Genomic DNA, 20890 nt, shown 5'->3' on the forward strand with positions numbered 1-20890 from the left:
TTTATCAGAGCTTCTGTAAACTGCTGCATCTGGACACTGAGAGCTGAGACTGAACCAAAACCAAACCTGAATGTTTGTGTGGAGCTGCAAAATCTGAGATGATGCTTTGATGTATTTTTTATATAAAACAGTGGATTAGACCAGTTTCATTTCACTTTTACCACATCAATAAAAATCTAATTAGTAGTTTTGATGGTGTGTTAGCCCTTTGGAACATGTTTGGATTACAGATTATAAAACATTTTCACTTCTTTTTTAAAGCAGAGAAGGCCTCATAAAATTTAACGTTGCTGATGAAAGAGAGAGAATGAGGAGAGTTCACCTTCCACTTCAATTATTCTCTGTTGGGACAAACAAATAAACAATGATTAACAAAGTGTTGAAATATTCTGAAAAATAAAATATTAAAGGGACAACGAGGAGTTTCTATTTGGCTATAAAAAGTCTGATATTAATGTGGATGAATCTCCGTTACCACTTGTTAATGGTCCATTTTAGATAAATCTATGGTTTTGTCTCTATGGTTATTTTGTTATTATTAGTGGTGGTGGAAATGCTGGGCGAGCCGACCAGCGTTTCTTTACTTTCGGTTTCGTGGCGAGTCATGAGAATAACGCCGCCGAATCTCCGTTCATGGTGGGAACTACGACGGTATGTGATCGTCTTCCAACCTCTGACTTTAATTCTTGATGAATGAAAACATGAGTCTGTCTTGCACCGGTCAAAGAATTTCACGGTGCGGAGGCTCATAAATGTAGTGTGGAAACACTTCACTTTTACAAAACTCCTCATTGTCCCTTTAAATTAGAAATGTGTGAAATCACCTCCACTTAATGTGAATAAGTGGGGTTCACTTTTAAAACAACATGTAGTACAGTACAATGTCTCCTATAAACAGTGGAAGCAGGTGATGTGTAGTTAATTACCTTTCATCAGTGGTGTGTCGCTGCCCACACTCTCTCTGGAGGAACTAGAACTCTGAGAGAACGTGTCTGGCTCTGAAAATAAATAAATTCAACAAAAGTCAAGAAAAGAAAAAACAAAACAAAAGACAGATTTACTGATTACTGTAAGTCCACTTGCAAACTGTAAAGCCAGTGGTAAGTGGGATAAATACAGGTGCAAATAGAGACATTATTTACCTGGTGTTTTGCAGGGTAGACTTTCTGTAGAAGAAATGACAGAACCAGCTGAAGTTTTCTCAAACCCTGAAAAGACAAGTTAATGACAAAGGCAGATATGACAGATGTCCTATATATAGTATATATATGGAGGAGACATATCAAGTAAATCTCCAACTGTCTCTAACGTCTCCTGAGACACACACAAGACATTTTCTTCTTTGTGTAAAACCAGAGGAACTCCTCTGTCTTATTCTGTGCAGTTTTCAGTGGGAACAGGAAGGTTGAATGATATCAGTAATGATAATTTACATTTAACATGTGTTTCTATCATGGCTTAAAATAAAATTTAAAAAAAATCTTTCTTTCTTCACCTTTTGGTTTTTCATTATTTTTCTTCCAGATAAAGAATCCAGCAGCTCCAGCGACCAGGATGAGAAGTCCAGCAACAACAACTCCTCCAGCGACAGCAGCAACTGGGAACTCTGAAACCAGATCAGGACGTTCACACTGTTCATGTCTCTGTTTCATCTCAGTCTGTTTATTAACACAACACAACAACAATTTTTTTTTTAATTAGCTAAATGTACAGACTTCCACTTGTGCCTTCTGCCATATTTCACAGCAAAAAGTCACACAGAAGGACTGACAGTATGTGCCAGTAATGCAGCACAATGCCCATGAAGGAAGGTCAGACGACAAACTTAAATCTGTGCATCACCTGTAAGGATAGTATTGCTAAAAAAAAAAAAAGAGAGAAAGAAAAAAGGACGGCCTGCGCTCTCCAGCCTGTCCAGCTGTCAGAGGATCTGCTGTTCCTCTCTCTTAGCCTGGTGTTTGCACTTATAATAAGAGTTCAACAACAGCTGAAGCAGCGTGTGTGTTTCAGAACATTGACAAGACAATGACAAGAAAAAAAAAACTTCTTCAATCGTCCTCTCAATCGCTGATAGAGGATCGAGTCACAGATGCTCAACAGAGCATTTTAATCTTGTCAGTTAACAGTTATTAATCAGTTAACATGTGTTGGTTATCTCTAAAAAAAAATTAAATGTCCATCCCTATTTGTAGCTACTGTAACATGTTTGATTTACAACATGACATCATAATTATTGACCTGCTGAAAACTGTCGTCTTTACTGAGTGTAGCAGTGATCACACCACAGCTTATTAAAGAACATGATGGAAGAAGAGAAGTGATTAACTTCTCTTCACATGAAGGTAAAATATCTCCATCAGTTCAGAATCAACAGTCATAAAACCCAAAAAAACATTTATTACAAAACATCATATGAAACTTTTGAAGCAGCTGTAAAGTAGAACAGGAAGTGATGAAGTAACTGCAGCTACTGACGACTGGTAGTACTAGTACTAGGACTGGTAATGATTCACATGACATCTAGAAACTAATGACAAGTAAATAAACAGTTAGTGGCATAACATTCTTCATTGAATATCAGTGTTTACACATTTAAAAGAAGAAGGGAATCAAGTTTAATTTAATCTGAACATTTGGAGAAAAAAAGACTTCTCATGAAACATCAGAAAAGACCAAACTAGATGAATAAATTAACAACAGAAACTAAAATAACAAGCACACAGAGACACACACACACACACACACACACACACACACACACACACACACACACACACACACACACACACACACACACACACACACACACACACACACACACACACACACACACACACACACACACACACACAAAATACCATCCATCACAAAGACAAAATATGAATCACATAAAAATGAACTAAATGTGCTTCCTACCTCCAGATTTGCCCCGGTTAGTGAAAACTGCTGCTTTGTCCAGTCTGGTGACGATGTCTTTCTTCAGTCCAGAGAGCTGAAACACACACTTGTAGCTGCTGAAGTCTTCAGGTTTGACTGATGAGAGGTGGATGGTCTTCTGGAAGGAGCCATCATGGTTGGGGAGGATCTCTCCTTGGTCCACGTCCTCATGAAGCTCCTCTCCATTCTTCCTCCAGAACATGACAGCTTTGTTTGGGTAGAAACCTGTAGCGTGGCAGCTGACTGGAGAGGAGGGGGTCTTCTGGAGGAGAGACACGGAGGGGGGGTCTGGAGAGAGGGAGAGAAAAACAGATTCTAGTTTATCATAATTTAGTATAAGCTGCTGTAGTTCCTGTTGGATGTGTTTTGAATGTCACACTCTGACAGTTTAGTTTCTGTATGTCCAGTGTGATAAAGGAGAAATGTTGGAGGTGGGACACAGAAGAACCAGAGATGAAGAGACGGTGAGGAGAGGAGGGAGAGAAGGGCTGGAAAGAGAGATGAATGTTAGATTCATCTCTCTTTCCAGCCCTGTCATTTTTCCTTCATGTTGGAGACATAAAGGAAAAATGACAGATACAGCGTGTGAGTTTGTGTTGGTTCATATTCATTTTGTTACATTTGTTTATGAACAGGAAACATGAAGACAGTTGTTGATGAAACATCATCAGGTGATGTGACTCTACCTGTTCTCATCAGAGAGCTGCGTCCATACTCCACGTACTTCTTCACCCACTCAGGACAAAGCTGGGTCAGGTAGTTCTTGTCCTGTGCGATCCAGCCTTTGTTATTGTCCCACTTGTGTTTGGTGATGAGAGCCTGTGGTTTTGGAGCGGTCCATGTCTCTTCCTTCAGGTCAAAGGCTACAAAGTCTTCTCCATCATAACCATACTGATCATATCCAGTGACCTCCTGAGTCTCATCGTCCCACTCACAGCCGTACATGTTCTGGTACACATGGGCACCTGAGACAGAGACAGAAGTTTGTTGTAAACACAGTTAATCTCAGTCATTAACAGCAGATTCACATCTATAGCAGATACAGACAAACACAACAATATACTGTCAATTTAGCATTTACTGAACTGCACTGAAATCTTCATCTTGCTTCTCTGGTTTGTCACTGATCAGTTATTAAATTGGAAATTACAGTATTTAGACAAATCATATTATATCTGTCAGTGTTTCCCCTAGAATATTTTTGGGCCCGGTGGTAACCAAGGAAAAATCCTAAACAGACGAGGCGTGTGGGACAGCACGCACCCTCTCTATTAAATATGAAAGGAGGCCCACATGGTTCCGACGTTAAGGCTTTTTCCTACTTGTCCTGTCGGGCAAGTACTTCTCAAATCTACTTGCCCCATATAAATTCTTACTTGCCCTGCCTAAGAGGTTTTATCCTGGCTGTGTGGTGCATATTTTCGCTCATGACTTATATCTTACTAAAATCCTTCCTGTTGACTGTATACAACACTACACAACACTTCTTTCTTCAGAAAGCAGTATTTATGATTATTTATAATTGCATTTAAATGGCAACCATTGCAGACATTAAAAATGTTTGAAAATTAACTGCTATTTCACATTATTTGACCAGTAGCAGTTACACCCTCTGTCCCCTATCTGAACAGGTGAGCCACCTGTTTAATGCCCGATCACAGTTGAAATCTTGAACTGAAGGGCCTTTCATGGCCAAAAACATGGACAACATTTTAACAGATAGCTGGCTCCTCCAATCAGATTTTGCATTCACATGCTGCATTGGGCAGTGCCAGTGGACAATTTAGCTTCAGTATTACAGTAATTCAGTATCTAAAAAAAATAATAAGGACCAATTTAAAAAAGCATTTTTAAGATGAAAAGCACCGTCTCCACGTGTGTTTATTGACAACAGGGTTATAACCTAAAAAGGACACGTTAGCTCGTCGGTATGGTAACTAACGGTAACAGGTGACTGTTACTGCGTGCGTCTGCCCCAAGTCTGACACCTCGTCCTGACATACAGCGAGCAAGCGAAGCACATCCGCTGCAGCGACCCAGTTCGATTCCACCAGACAGTCCCTTTGCTCCGCGTCAATCCCTCCTCTCACACTCTCTCTCGCATGACGCGCGTCTATCACCCGCAATATTTTTTCTTTTTCCAAGGCACCGTAGTTTACTTGCTACAAACCTCAACATCCCATAATATGCTCGCACACTCGTATCATTACTAGGCAGCGAAGCAGGTTGACTCGCGTTGCAGACTGTGTTGGATGAATCCAGATGTTTCTGTGTGGTTCACTCAGCTGACCTGAGATCTGCTGTCACTTCCTGCCTCACACACTCGGTCATAACGGTCACATGACTCACACACCTGCTGCCTGTGTCTGTGTGTGTGTGTGTGTGTGTGTGTGTGTGTGTGTGTGTGTGTGGTTGCTATTAGGGATGGGCATGATTAATCGATGATCGATTATTGATCGTTAAGAATTTTATCGATCACAGAAATTTTTTATCGATTTATTATAAGGGATCATGTAGAGGGCAGAGGTTGTCATGGAGAAATAAACCCAAGTTTCATTTTTTCATAACAACCAATAAACTCCATATAAGTATTATTATACAGGCCTATTATTATTATTACACGGTTTAAAAGTGAAATAATTCATTAAATATGACGGGGCGCTTGTGTCGCGGACTCGGTGCAACAGAGACGAGAGCTGTGACTCCGCGGCTCCGCCCGCTCTGATCAGCAGGTTTGGTTTCCAGCTGCAGTGTGGAAGGAGCCTCCACTCTCTCTGTAAGTTACAAGCTACAAGTCATTTATCTAACATCACAACTAGTCCGAAGCTGTTTAACGACGGTTAAAATAAGGTAAATATCCTGCATAGTTAGTTTCTCTTTTCTGTGCCGCGCTGATCAGAGCGCCGCTCCGCCCTGTGTTGGCTACAGAAATAACAATAAAACACAGCTTTCACAGTTTGAAAGTGCTTGTGATTTTTTTTGTACAAGTGCAGCCAAACACGAGGCTGAAGAGAGAGGGACAGCAGAGCTGCTCTGACAGCTCAGCTGCAGGTGAGCCAGGCAGCGCAACGGTGCTTTTTTAAAAAAAATTTTTTTAACCTAAATGATGCCGGCACCGGCACCGTCCCTACAGGTGAAGCACAAGCACACAGACGTCCATGTACGTTGTTGTCTGACCTTCTTCCTTCACGGGGACTGCCCTGGATTACTGGCACACGCCACAGCCGCACACATTTTGTTTTTAATTATTATTAATATTAACGATTAATCGATAATTGATCGTTAATTTTCGCGAAGATCGATCAAAAGGATTTCTTCAAATGCCCATCCCTAGTTGCTATGGCAGCAGTCACCACGTAACAGCAGCACAGTGAGCGGCTCATGAAGCTCAGTGACAGGATCAACATCCAGCTGAAGCTTTTCACTGCTTCATAACCAGCTGTTCATCACTTCACTGCTTCATTAACCAGATGTTCATCACTTCACTGCTTCATAACCAGCTGTTCATCACTTCACTGCTTCAGCTGTTCATCACTTCACCGCTTCGTTAACCAGCTGTTCATCACTTCACTGCTTCAGCTGTTCATCACTTCACCGCTTCGTTAACCAGCTGTTCATCACTTCACCGCTTCGTTAACCAGCTGTTCATCACTTCACTGCTTCGTTAACCAGCTGTTCATCACTTCACTGCTTCATTAACCAGCTGTTCATCACTTCACTGCTTCATAACAAGCTGTTCATCACTTCACTGCTTCATTAACCAGCTGTTCATCACTTCACTGCTTCATAACCAGCTGTTCATCACTTCACTGCTTCATTAACCAGCTGTTCATCACTTCACCGCTTCGTTAACCAGCTGTTCATCACTTCACCGCTTCGTTAACCAGCTGTTCATCACTTCACTGCTTCATAACCAGCTGTTCATCACTTCACTGCTTCATAACCAGCTGTTCATCACTTCACTGCTTCGTTAACCAGCTGTTCATCACTTCACTGCTTCATAACCAGCTGTTCATCACTTCACTGCTTCATAACCAGCTGTTCATCACTTCACTGCTTCGTTAACCAGCTGTTCATCACTTCACCGCTTCGTTAACCAGCTGTTCATCACTTCACCGCTTCATAACCAGCTGTTCATCACTTCACTGCTTCATAACCAGCTGTTCATCACTTCACTGCTTCATAACCAGCTGTTCATCACTTCACTGCTTCATTAACCGGCTGTTCATCACTTCACTGCTTCATTAACCAGCTGTTCATCACTTCACTGCTTCATAACCAGCTGTTCATCACTTCACTGCTTCATAACCAGCTGTTCATCACTTCACTGCTTCATTAACCGGCTGTTCATCACTTCACTGCTTCGTTAACCGGCTGTTCATCACTTCACTGCTTCGTTAACCGGCTGTTCATCACTTCACTGCTTCATTAACCGGCTGTTCATCACTTCACTGCTTCGTTAACCAGCTGTTCATCACTTCACTGCTTCATAACCAGCTGTTCATCACTTCACTGCTTCGTTAACCAGCTGTTCATCACTTCACTGCTTCGTTAACCAGCTGTTCATCACTTCACTGCTTCATAACCAGCTGTTCATCACTTCACTGCTTCGTTAACCAGCTGTTCATCACTTCACCGCTTCGTAACCAGCTGTTCATCACTTCACCGCTTCATAACCAGCTGTTCATCACTTCACTGCTTCGTTAACCAGCTGTTCATCACTTCACTGCTTCGTTAACCAGCTGTTCATCACTTCACTGCTTCGTTAACCAGCTGTTCATCACTTCACTGCTTCATAACCAGCTGTTCATCACTTCATTGCTTCATAACCAGCTGTTCATCACTTCACTGCTTCATAACCAGCTGTTCATCACTTCACTGCTTCATAACCAGCTGTTCATCACTTCACTGCTTCAGCTGTTCATCACTTCACCGCTTCGTTAACCAGCTGTTCATCACTTCACTGCTTCGTTAACCAGCTGTTCATCACTTCACTGCTTCGTTAACCAGCTGTTCATCACTTCACCGCTTCGTTAACCAGCTGTTCATCACTTCACTGCTTCGTTAACCAGCTGTTCATCACTTCACTGCTTCGTTAACCAGCTGTTCATCACTTCACCGCTTCATAACCAGCTGTTCATCACTTCACCGCTTCGTTAACCAGATGTTCATCACTTCACCGCTTCGTTAACCAGATGTTCATCACTTCACTGCTTCATAACCAGCTGTTCATCACTTCACTGCTTCATAACCAGCTGTTCATCACTTCACTGCTTCATTAACCAGCTGTTCATCACTTCACCGCTTCGTTAACCAGCTGTTCATCACTTCACCGCTTCGTTAACCAGCTGTTCATCACTTCACCGCTTCGTTAACCAGCTGTTCATCACTTCACCGCTTCATTAACCAGATGTTCATCACTTCACCGCTTCATAACCAGATGTTCATCACTTCACTGCTTCATAACCAGCTGTTCATCACTTCACTGCTTCATAACCAGCTGTTCATCACTTCACTGCTTCATTAACCAGCTGTTCATCACTTCACCGCTTCGTTAACCAGCTGTTCATCACTTCACCGCTTCGTTAACCAGCTGTTCATCACTTCACCGCTTCGTTAACCAGCTGTTCATCACTTCACCGCTTCGTTAACCAGCTGTTCATCACTTCACCGCTTCGTTAACCAGCTGTTCATCACTTCACCGCTTCATAACCAGCTGTTCATCACTTCACTGCTTCATTAACCGGCTGTTCATCACTTCACTGCTTCATTAACCAGCTGTTCATCACTTCACTGCTTCATAACCAGCTGTTCATCACTTCACTGCTTCATAACCAGCTGTTCATCACTTCACTGCTTCATTAACCGGCTGTTCATCACTTCACTGCTTCGTTAACCGGCTGTTCATCACTTCACTGCTTCGTTAACCGGCTGTTCATCACTTCACTGCTTCATTAACCGGCTGTTCATCACTTCACTGCTTCGTTAACCAGCTGTTCATCACTTCACTGCTTCATAACCAGCTGTTCATCACTTCACTGCTTCGTTAACCAGCTGTTCATCACTTCACTGCTTCGTTAACCAGCTGTTCATCACTTCACTGCTTCATAACCAGCTGTTCATCACTTCACTGCTTCGTTAACCAGCTGTTCATCACTTCACCGCTTCGTAACCAGCTGTTCATCACTTCACCGCTTCATAACCAGCTGTTCATCACTTCACTGCTTCGTTAACCAGCTGTTCATCACTTCACTGCTTCGTTAACCAGCTGTTCATCACTTCACTGCTTCGTTAACCAGCTGTTCATCACTTCACTGCTTCATAACCAGCTGTTCATCACTTCATTGCTTCATAACCAGCTGTTCATCACTTCACTGCTTCATAACCAGCTGTTCATCACTTCACTGCTTCATAACCAGCTGTTCATCACTTCACTGCTTCAGCTGTTCATCACTTCACCGCTTCGTTAACCAGCTGTTCATCACTTCACTGCTTCGTTAACCAGCTGTTCATCACTTCACTGCTTCGTTAACCAGCTGTTCATCACTTCACCGCTTCGTTAACCAGCTGTTCATCACTTCACTGCTTCGTTAACCAGCTGTTCATCACTTCACTGCTTCGTTAACCAGCTGTTCATCACTTCACCGCTTCATAACCAGCTGTTCATCACTTCACCGCTTCGTTAACCAGATGTTCATCACTTCACCGCTTCGTTAACCAGATGTTCATCACTTCACTGCTTCATAACCAGCTGTTCATCACTTCACTGCTTCATAACCAGCTGTTCATCACTTCACTGCTTCATTAACCAGCTGTTCATCACTTCACCGCTTCGTTAACCAGCTGTTCATCACTTCACCGCTTCGTTAACCAGCTGTTCATCACTTCACCGCTTCGTTAACCAGCTGTTCATCACTTCACCGCTTCATTAACCAGATGTTCATCACTTCACCGCTTCATAACCAGATGTTCATCACTTCACTGCTTCATAACCAGCTGTTCATCACTTCACTGCTTCATAACCAGCTGTTCATCACTTCACTGCTTCATTAACCAGCTGTTCATCACTTCACCGCTTCGTTAACCAGCTGTTCATCACTTCACCGCTTCGTTAACCAGCTGTTCATCACTTCACCGCTTCGTTAACCAGCTGTTCATCACTTCACCGCTTCGTTAACCAGCTGTTCATCACTTCACCGCTTCGTTAACCAGCTGTTCATCACTTCACCGCTTCGTTAACCAGCTGTTCATCACTTCACCGCTTCGTTAACCAGCTGTTCATCACTTCACCGCTTCGTTAACCAGCTGTTCATCACTTCACCGCTTCGTTAACCAGCTGTTCATCACTTCACCGCTTCATTAACCAGATGTTCATCACTTCACCGCTTCATAACCAGATGTTCATCACTCCACCGCTTCATAACCAGCTGTTCATCACTTCACTGCTTCATTAACCGGCTGTTCATCACTTCACTGCTTCATTAACCAGCTGTTCATCACTTCACTGCTTCGTTAACCAGATGTTCATCACTTCACTGCTTCGTTAACCAGATGTTCATCACTTCACTGCTTCGTTAACCAGCTGTTCATCACTTCACTGCTTCATTAACCAGCTGTTCATCACTTCACTGCTTCGTTAACCAGATGTTCATCACTTCACTGCTTCGTTAACCAGATGTTCATCACTTCACTGCTTCGTTAACCAGCTGTTCATCACTTCACTGCTTCATAACCAGATGTTCATCACTTCACTGCTTCGTTAACCAGATGTTCATCACTTCACTGCTTCATAACCAGCTGTTCATCACTTCACTGCTTCATTAACCGGCTGTTCATCACTTCACTGCTTCATTAACCAGCTGTTCATCACTTCACTGCTTCGTTAACCAGCTGTTCATCACTTCACTGCTTCATTAACCAGATGTTCATCACTTCACTGCTTCATAACCAGATGTTCATCACTTCACTGCTTCGTTAACCAGATGTTCATCACTTCACTGCTTCATTAACCAGCTGTTCATCACTTCACTGCTTCATTAACCAGCTGTTCATCACTTCACTGCTTCATAACCAGATGTTCATCACTTCACTGCTTCGTTAACCAGATGTTCATCACTTCACTGCTTCATAACCAGCTGTTCATCACTTCACTGCTTCATTAACCGGCTGTTCATCACTTCACTGCTTCATTAACCAGCTGTTCATCACTTCACTGCTTCGTTAACCAGCTGTTCATCACTTCACTGCTTCATAACCAGATGTTTAGTTGGTCTAAAGTTTCTCTGTGAGGTCGGTGTTGGTGACGTGAGGTTCAGTCTGTGAGATGATGTTCCTCTGCAGTGACCTCTGACCTTCACACTGAGTCTGCTCTGTTTCCTCTTCTCTCTCAGTGTGTTTCAGTATTAACATTGTTCATAGTTTTTCATCAGCTCAGATTGAACCTGAAACAGCAGCCGGAGCCTCCAGCTACAAGCTACCGTAGCCGTCCAGCTGACAGAGACATGATGGAGGTTGAGCTGATGTGGAAGGATTTTTACTGAACTCACTGTTTGACACTTCAGTTTGATTTAACTGAGCTGAGTTTATAAGTGTTTATATTTCTCTCAGTCAGGTGATTTTTTTTTTTACTGTGTCACTGGTTTTTCTTCAGCCTCAGTGTGTATCAACTGTACACAGCTAAAATTTGGACCTATGTGTTCACAGAGTTTCATCAATATAATTGTGTTAATTACAAATATATATACAGTAACTTGGATTGTCAAAATTTATAGTGAACTGTATCCAGGTGTTTACAGTTTATTATACATGTTATTTGTGTCAGAAGTTAAATGGAGGTTTCTGAAGAGCAAATTGACCAAATCTGATCTGATCTAATATAAATATCTATAGAGGTAACGATCACATAATGTTGATACACCACTGAGGCCTATAACAACATATGGGCCAACATTTAAAGTCTCTAACATGCTGTCAACAGGTGAATCATCTATCGCACAAAGAAGATGAAGTGTGACTGTTGGTGATTTTGTCAGAGAGTGTTTGTGTTTTTTGTTTCTCTTGGCTTCATTAGTTTGACAACACGAGTCATAAAAATATATTTAATTGTTACTGTGTGAGAGGAACCTGCTGAACAAGACCAAGACCTGAAACCATGATGATGGTGAGATTCTGATACGAGGGGAGAAGATGTTGTTGTTGAGACAGAATGTTAAAATGTGTTATACAAATAAACTTCTGTCTCATAATAATCTGCTTTGTTAAATTCTGTGTGACTAAACGACACAACCATTGCCCTGTGTGTGTTTAATTTAAAAAGATGGTCAGAGCAACAGCACACTGCAGGTTCTCACACACTTCACTTCAGTCATTTTTATCATCTAGGTATGTGGTCTTATAGTGTGTGTGTGTGTGTGTGTGTGTGTGTGTGTGTGTGTGTGTGTGTGTGTGTGTGTGTGTGTGTGTGTGTGTGTGTGTGTGTATTTACTACAACCAGTGAAACAGAACCAACAGATCTACAAACCTCCAGTGTGGTTGAAGCGCTCCTTTACAACGTAAATGTTGACTTTGAAGAGCTGCTGTTGACCCTGAAGGTTTCCAGTCTCCCTCTGCCAGTACTGTGGATCATCTGATGTTGCCTCCTTCATCCAGTCCTGTTTGGGTTCAGCTTTCTGAGTGATGCTGTCATAGTGGATCATCTCAACATCATCAACCAGACCAACAGCCACAAACTCTGGGAAGTTTGGGACTCCAGAGGAACCAGTGAAGAAATACTTCAGAGAGTGGGTCACTGGAAGAAAAAGTTAACAACATGATTTTAGTTTTCAGAATTCATGAACTTAAATTAAAGAACACACAATCAAGACATCTCTTTGAATGTCTTAAAAAATATGGAACAAATGACCAATTTGGTCAAATAGTTACATCGTGCAATCATGTTTTGTGAGAAAACAAAAACACATTGTTAACAGCAAAATGTTTCCTCAAACATTTCCATCAACACAAATGTATCTTTATTCTCTCTTAGTTCTGTTTTCTTCAATTTCTTGTTATTAGCCAACATAAACATTTATCCTGATAAAGCTAGTAAAAGCTGCTATCAGCATATAAATGCTATGTTGCTGTTATTCTCACATTCTAAGTATTTTTCATATATTTAAATTAAAGTCATAATATGTGGAAATTAGAATTTGGTTACAAATTAGTTTACATTTTGTTTAAATACTGAAAAACAGGTTAAGTGATTTAAAATATAATCAAAGATAGTGTGATGTGCAGCCATCAACTAGTGAACGATATTTACATTGCACCAACAAAGCAGGAAGTCAGTAGCTAAGAAAACAGCGCCATCAACTGACTCGTAGGTGTAGTTATTACATCGATTTGTCATTTTACAATCAAACGACTTTTAAAATGTCTAACTCACCTGCCGTGGCTCCGTGTATTCCCACCAGAAACAGAAGAAACAAAGTCTTCATTGTGATCGAGTGAAAAGTGAAGAATAACTGGTGTGTTTCTTTGTCTCCTAGAGGACCGACTGTCCTGCTCCAACTCTGAACACCATCTGAAGAGGCGAAAAACGCAGGCGCGTTCATATCCTCCTCCATCTGAACCAATGAGAATTCAGTCTGAGCGTCTACGTCACTTATATCTAGGTAGAACAGACAGAGTGAGGTTAGGAACGAAAGTGAAAGTTAAAGTTGTAGATTTCAGCCTGTGACAGAGGACAGAGACTGAGAGGAGACTGGACCTGAGTCTGTCAGTGTGTTCACATGGTCATAACTTCATCTGATCAGAGGTTTTATTCATCATGTTCAGGTTCATGTGACGTGATGAACATCTGGGACAGACATGGCAGACTGTTGCACTAAGGGCCGGTGTGGCTGCAGTTTGTCCTTCCAGCCAAGCAGCAGCACAAAATACTTTTGTCATTTAATCAACTGATCTCAGTCTTCAGACAGTTCACTGGTCAAACTGTGTGATAACGTCTGACGGGGCAGCGGCGACGACCGTATTTGTCACTTTTGTATTATTTAATCACTTATTATTTAGTTATTTTTTGTGGTTTAGTTTTGGGGAATACACCTTTAGTTTGTTTATGATATTTAGTATTGATTAAGTTTATTTTGGTACTTGACCATGCTTTTATTTTGAAGGTACTGGGTAGCTGGAGCGCACCGGGTGAGTTTACATATAGGGGTTGGCAGACACAGGTGAGCTAGGCACCTGGGAGGGCAGATGGTTTTTTACCAGGGCAAGAGAGGCGGCAAAGGGCCATTGTTCTTTGTTTGTTTGTTTGCCAATGGAGAATAAACCCAAGAAACTTTCATTTTTTGCCTGGACAATGGACTTTGTTTATCCTGCGTAAATTCACTCCCTAGGTGTCTCAGTGGCCGTTTGATTTGATTTAGTTTCATTATAGTTCAATCCCCGCCCGGGCCCTCTTCACCTTGCCACACCAGGTTATTAAAAGAGATGGAGTGGGGGCGGTGTGTGGCACAGTGGTTAAAGCGGCCGCCCCATGTAGAGGCTACAGTCCTCAACGCAGGCGTCCCCGGTTCGAATCCCGCGTCGGGCAGACCTTTCCTGCATGTCATTCCCCCTTTCCTGTCTATCTCTACTATGGCTATGAAATAAAGGCAAAAAAGCCAAAAAATATACTTAAAAAAAAAAAAAGAGAGATGGAGGGAAGTATCTTATGTTTTTGAGTTTCAGGCCTGTACATTATTAATGTGGGCTGTTTAATAATAACACAACACAAGACAGTGAACATGAAGCAGTGATTTACTTCAGTGTTTGACTCTGGGATGAAAACGAGAGTGAAAGACCTGAGAGCAGAACGAGTGGTGAAGCTGTTGAAGACAAACCTCAGATCAGCTGCTCTCTGTCCTACAGACCATAAACGCTGCTGAACGCTGTAAAGTCAACTGCTGCAACAACACAAACTCAACTCCACTGATGTTTGAAAACTGATGCTGAGTTTCATTTAGTTCATCATCATCATCATCATCATCATCATCATCATCATCATCATTATCCTGCTTCATCATCAGCTGCTGAACAAACAGAGACTGAGCTCAGATCCTCAACAGCTGTCACATCTGGATCCACATTGACTACGAACAGACTCACAGAGCCGAGGCTTTTGTTGGAGACAATGTGGAACCTCTATGGCTAACCACCATTTTTCATGTTTTTTGGGCCTATCCGAAAATCCAGTTATTTTGGAGGGAGGTGTCAACTGAGATAAATAAAATAATAGAGGTGGATTTAGATTTTTCTTTTGTTATTTTATATCTCGGTAAAATTCCAAAAACAGTCTTGCATAAGGACAGGTAGCTACTTGTTGAAGATTCTTCTGGCCAGTGGTAGGAATTAAAGCCATAACCAGAAGGTGGTTGCAACTAGATCCTCCAACACTGATCCAGTGGCACAGGATCATTCACGAAGTTTAGTGTACGGAGAGACTTACTTTTGTTTTAAGACTTCAGTTGGAGAAGTGTATGGAACGCTGGGAAAAATGGATCGAATATGCACCTTGAATAGTGTGACATTTGACTATGATGTATGTATGTGTGATAGAATATTTTGATTTTAACTGTACCACCCATGATGATCTCATGTTCTTTGTACAGTAGATAAATAAAAAGTTTAAAAAATAAATAAATAAAGTGATCTGGTTGATGAAGGCTCTTCTTCCTGCTCCCTCTTTTTTTTAACATCTTTATTGACAACAAGAGTAGATACACAGGACTGAATACAGTTAGAGATGAAATAAGTGTACACAACATTAATACACAACCAAACCATCATAAATATGCCAGGGGTTGACAGCAAGATAGAAAAAACATAAACAATAAATATGTTGTAAAGCTTACAGAGATCAGACAGCTTTTTTATTTTCACAGTCACAGAGGGAGGAGATATACTGACCAACATGCAGACAGTTCTGGGAAGTTTGGCTTCTGACCAGAACATTTAGATTCATGTATGTAACATTTGGATAAAATAATTAAAGCTTCAGTAAGTGATCCGGTGGTTTTGTCTAACTTCCTGTCAGCAGATGGAGTTAGCAGCCCCCGCCCTCGTCATGGATCTATTGGTCCTCGTCCCTACGTCACCACATTCACGCGCATCCCTTGGCTGCACACACAGAGAGGACTGCCCCTTTATGCCGTTCTCTCTCCTCATTGGATAAAGGTTGTAGGATACAAGGAAAGTTTTCTCCTGGGCTCAGAGCAGAGCAGAGTGACTGACAGACCCGTGTTTCAGACCAAACACTCTATAGAAGTGATTGCTGTCGGAAGATACAACTATTTAAGACTTAGATTAACACAAACATTCACCTTACTTCTGCTTTAATAAATTAATCATATAAAACTGAGAATCTAGTTTTTTTTATCATATTCAGTGAAGCCAAACAAAACATTTTTCCAGCATAAATGAAACTGGGGGTAAATATGATCAGTGATGAAGCTCTAGAGTTGTCCGGTGTTGTTGTGTGTGGGCCAGACCAGAATAACTGAACCAAGGAGCAGGAGCTGCTCTCTATACAATAATGTCGGAACAGAGACACATTTATATTATAATGAGAGAAAACATATCACATCATGGTTTCTTTGGACATGTCTGCAGCTGTTTTCACATCTGTTCAGGTTTGACTGAATCAATGAGTTTTATCTGACCTGAGTTTCTGATGTTTTTTGTCTATTAATATTTGATACCACGTTAAATTATTACATTGATCTGTTTTGCTTTAAAGAGGTTTTGATCTAATATGTGAATAAATGTGACCAGTAAAGAAACACAAGTTGCTCTCAGACACTTTTATTTAGTTTGACTCTCTAAGGTTGGAGACCTGCTGAAGATGTTTTACATGTAACATCATCATAAACTCTGACACACCTTAACCTTCTTTTCTAGAATAAAACATTATTATATTATACAGTATTTCCTTATTGAGTGAAACCAGATTTCCATTACGTCATGATTTCTAAATTATTCTTCTGTGAACTAATGAACAGATTCATTACTTTAACTGAATGTTCATGTGCTCTATTATTATGATCTAACTGCATTCAGCCCAGGCCTCAGTTAATAATTATTTAAAATTATTGGTCAATGATGTTAATCTTGCAGCAGAGCAGGAAGTTGTGAACAGCGCCACCATCTGACTCATGTTGGTACAGTTTAAATCTGCAGCCTCAGAAACTAGAAGAGGTTTTAACTGGACACAGATAAACTTAAAAAAATACATCAAGACTTTGGTTAATTTATCTCAAACCATTGATCTGAGAAAACAAGAGAAACTTTCTATTAAAAACTACTCACATTACTAATTAACAATGACTATCATCAAATCATCAAGAAACTTCAGGGACGATTTCAAGATTCAAAAAAGAAACTTGTGTAAATCTTTGTCCAGAATAATTATAAACACTTGACAGTCTACACTACAGTCACACTGTTGTACATCCACAGAGGAGTTGATAAACATCTAATTTCAGTGAAACACTTACAAATGTTAATATGAATTCTTTATTGGATTCAGAAAAGTTTCACATAAATAGAAAGAGAAAGTCCCCACATCCCTTGACCTATTGTTAAAGACAATATCTTTATCATTCACAGAAAAAATTATGTCCTACATATTCATATAAAACATCTCTTGTATTAAACATAAAAAGACAGAAATCATGAAATAAGGTTTCTAAAAGAACCAAAACACAAACATTGACCTATGGCAAAAAGAAGAAAAGTCAACACAACTTTACACACAGTAACTATTCATTTTCCCCGGCCACACACACACCTGGAAAACACATCTTCAGTTGACATAAATGTTTCTAAGTTTAAGTGATTTTGATTTGCATTATCTCAACCGTAACAAAGTTAGACTATCTCTAGAAACACTTGAAAAATTAAAGCTATAATATAATTCAGATCAATAACTAGACCTCGTTATCAATATTAATCAGTGACAAATATAGTCATAAGTGTCACATACCAAGTGTTTGTAACTACTCAGAAGATCAAAAGACAAACTATCATTATGTACATAAAGTCATGTGGATGGAGCTGTGGTGCATTTAGTGTAATTTCTAAATCCTGGTTTCAATTTAAACTCTATTTTGGATTTAGGATTATATTTCTCCCTCATTTTAAACTCTTTAGTTTTTCCTTTAAACCAAGATCAAAGTAAACTGTGTTGCGCTAAATCATTTAAACTCAATTTAAACCGTGATCTTTAACTTTAAAGCAACATTGCCGAGTTTATCGTTTAATGTTTTCCAGACTCATTGCAATGGTAGAAAAATGGTTAATAGGATGAATGAGCCGGGTCGCGTCAGCTGAAACTGCACTACCTATATTTCCCTGTGCGGGTCAGATCAGTGGACCTGGTACCGAGTCCAGACCCGGTCCAGACCGCCCGGTGCCCGTGACACACTGCATCTGACATTTTTAATCTATTTAATCTCATCTTTGCTAAACCAACTTAAATTTGAAATTGAGCAAACAGAGCCTGGATTAATTCTAGAATTCTAGAATTAATTCAGAGAAAAAGAAATTAATCTTTAAAGTGTCAAAGTTCCACTGTGGATTGGGACTTTATTTGATAAGTGACAATGTGAATATAACTTGTGAATGGAGGTTCTACTTGATCCTATAGCTCCATCAGCCTGGTCGATACACTCGTCACTAACCTGCAGCCTAAACATCACCCAAATATGTCTCCACTCTCCACCTCTCAGTCTCTAATTTTAATTTAATCATAATGTTAAAAGTTGTCAAGAAACCCTGCTACTCTCCTCCCTGTTTCACACTCCTCAGCTGCTAAATGTCAGTGAGCTGCTGACTTTATCAGAGCTTCTATAAACTGCTGCATCTGGACACTGAGAGCTGAGACTGATTACAGATACTACTGTAAAACATTTCCACTTCTTTTTTAAAGCAGGAAAATCCTCATCCTCATAACATTGCTGATTCCACAGAGGAGAGTTCAGTTCAACTTCCTCTTCAATTTTCTTTGTCTGTTGGGAAAAATAAATAAACACTGATAAATGAACAGGTTCAAAATGTTTTCAAAAGCCTAAATCTATCAAAATAGAAATGTGTGGAATAACTGCAATTCAATGACCCATGGTGTGAATAAATAAGGTCCACTTTTAAAACAACATGTAGCACAGTTCAATGACTCCTATAAACAGTGGAAGCAGGTGGTGTGTAGTTACTTTTCGTCAGTGGTGTGTCGCTGCCTGCAGTCCCTCTGGAGGAACTAGAACCCTGAGACAAAATGGCCGGCTCTGAAAATAAATAAATTCAACAAAAGTCACAAAAAGGAAAAAATAACATCACAACAGATTAACTGTCCACTTGACATTTACATTGAGTAAATGCTACAATGCAAACTGTAAAGCCAGCAGTAAATGGGATAAATACAGGTGCAAATAGAGACGTATATTACCTGGTGTTTTGCAGTTTAGACTTTCTGTAGAGGAAATGACAGAACCAGCTGAAGTTTTCTCAGGCTCTGAAGAGAATAATCAAGTTAATGACAAAGACAGACATGACAGATTTATATGACGTCATCAACTAAATCTCCAACTGTCTCTAACTTCTCCTGAGACATTTTCTTCTTTGTGTAAAACTAGAGGAACTTCTCCAGTTTTCATTGGGAGCAGCAGGGTTGGGTGATATCAAGTCTCTGTTTAGGCTCTCAAAGACTAAACTGTTAATGAACAATGACAAATGTCTAATGTTTCTAAATCATTCATTGTTTGATGTTTTTCATTCTTATCTTAACATAGACAAACAAAACCTTTCATGCAAATATTTATGATACTTACTGTTGGCAGGTCTGAAGCCTAGAACACAGAAAAGAGTATTAACAGTTAGTATCATTTAGCTACATTTAACATATGTTTCTTTTATTAGAAATTAAAAACCTTTTATTCTTCACCTTTTTGTTTTTCATTATTTTCCTTCCAGGTAAGGACAGCGACACCGGATACAAAACCAGCAACAACAACTCCAACAACAGCAGCAACTAGAACTGAAACCAGATCAGGACGTTCACACTGTTCATGTCTATGTTTAATCATACATTTACATACATGTTTGTTTTTAAATCTTTTTATGTCCCGGTTTTTAACTGTGTGTCTTTGTTTTATACTAAGTATCCTGCTGATTTTACTGTGAAGCACTTTGTGAAACCTTTCTGTGAAAAGTGCTATAGAAATAACTTACTTACATCATAATTATTATTATTATTGACCTGCTGAAAACTGACAACATATTGTCTTTGCTGACTGCAACAGTAAATTATTAAATCAGCTTTGGAGCAGCTGTTAAGTAGAGAAGATTCAGATTCAGCTTTATTTGTCCTTTACAGGAAACTTGTTTTCACCTTTTGTAAAGGAAGTGACTAAAGCTGCTAATGACAGGTGATGATTTATATTAGCCTATAAATCTCTCTGCCCCCTAGCAGCAGCAGATCTCTTTGCTCCGTAGGTGGGTCTAGAAACGAGCCATAGGAACTTTTTGAGTCTCGAACACCGATTGTGTTGACCAATCACAGCGCTCTATCTGTTTAGAGAGTCGTTGGGCGGCTTAACGCCATGACGACATACATTTTAATTGGCTTGTCAGGCTAACGTCATCCTGCTCTTTGCTCTGATTGGTCGTAGCGCTACCCTATTGGTGCAGAGGCAGTTTGAAAGACAGCCTTCATCCCGCCCCCTGGATTGAGCCGAGGTCTACCGCTCGTTGACACACTAGACATGTTAATGATGTAGTCTGGATGGTCAGGATAGATTTATGACATTTAGAAACAAATGAAAAACTAAACAAGGAGTTCTGTTCCTGTAAGCAATAAATGACTCTCAAAAACACACGCACACACAAAATACCACCCATCACAGTATGACAAAATATAAAACAAAGATTAAAGTATAGG

General features: G+C 40.3%; 1 protein-coding gene across 2 annotated transcripts in view; it reads right to left on the bottom strand.

The window, feature by feature from the left end:
- Positions 1–13523, bottom strand: part of LOC310993989 (major histocompatibility complex class I-related gene protein-like) — a 36925-nt gene extending 23402 nt beyond the window's left edge. The window contains exons 1-8 of one of the 2 annotated variants that reach the window (XM_083982486.1): positions 13361–13523; positions 12458–12724; positions 3624–3902; positions 2917–3225; positions 1496–1606; positions 1143–1208; positions 927–998; positions 316–341 (exon numbers count right to left, since the gene is read on the bottom strand). In XM_083982486.1, coding sequence (XP_083838612.1) covers positions 331–341; positions 927–998; positions 1143–1208; positions 1496–1606; positions 2917–3225; positions 3624–3902; positions 12458–12724; positions 13361–13412 — 1167 coding nt within the window. In that variant the 5' untranslated portion in view covers positions 13413–13523 and the 3' untranslated portion in view covers positions 316–330. Of the gene's footprint in view, positions 1–315; positions 342–926; positions 999–1142; positions 1209–1495; positions 1607–2916; positions 3226–3623; positions 3903–12457; positions 12725–13360 lie in introns of those variants that run through there. The other variant, XM_083982487.1, reaches the window with a different exon arrangement.
- Between the last annotated feature and the right edge of the window lie 7367 nt (positions 13524–20890).

The sequence above is a fragment of the Trachurus trachurus genome (genome assembly GCF_905171665.1).
Source record: "Trachurus trachurus genome assembly, chromosome: 11".
Lineage (NCBI taxonomy): Eukaryota > Metazoa > Chordata > Actinopteri > Carangiformes > Carangidae > Trachurus > Trachurus trachurus.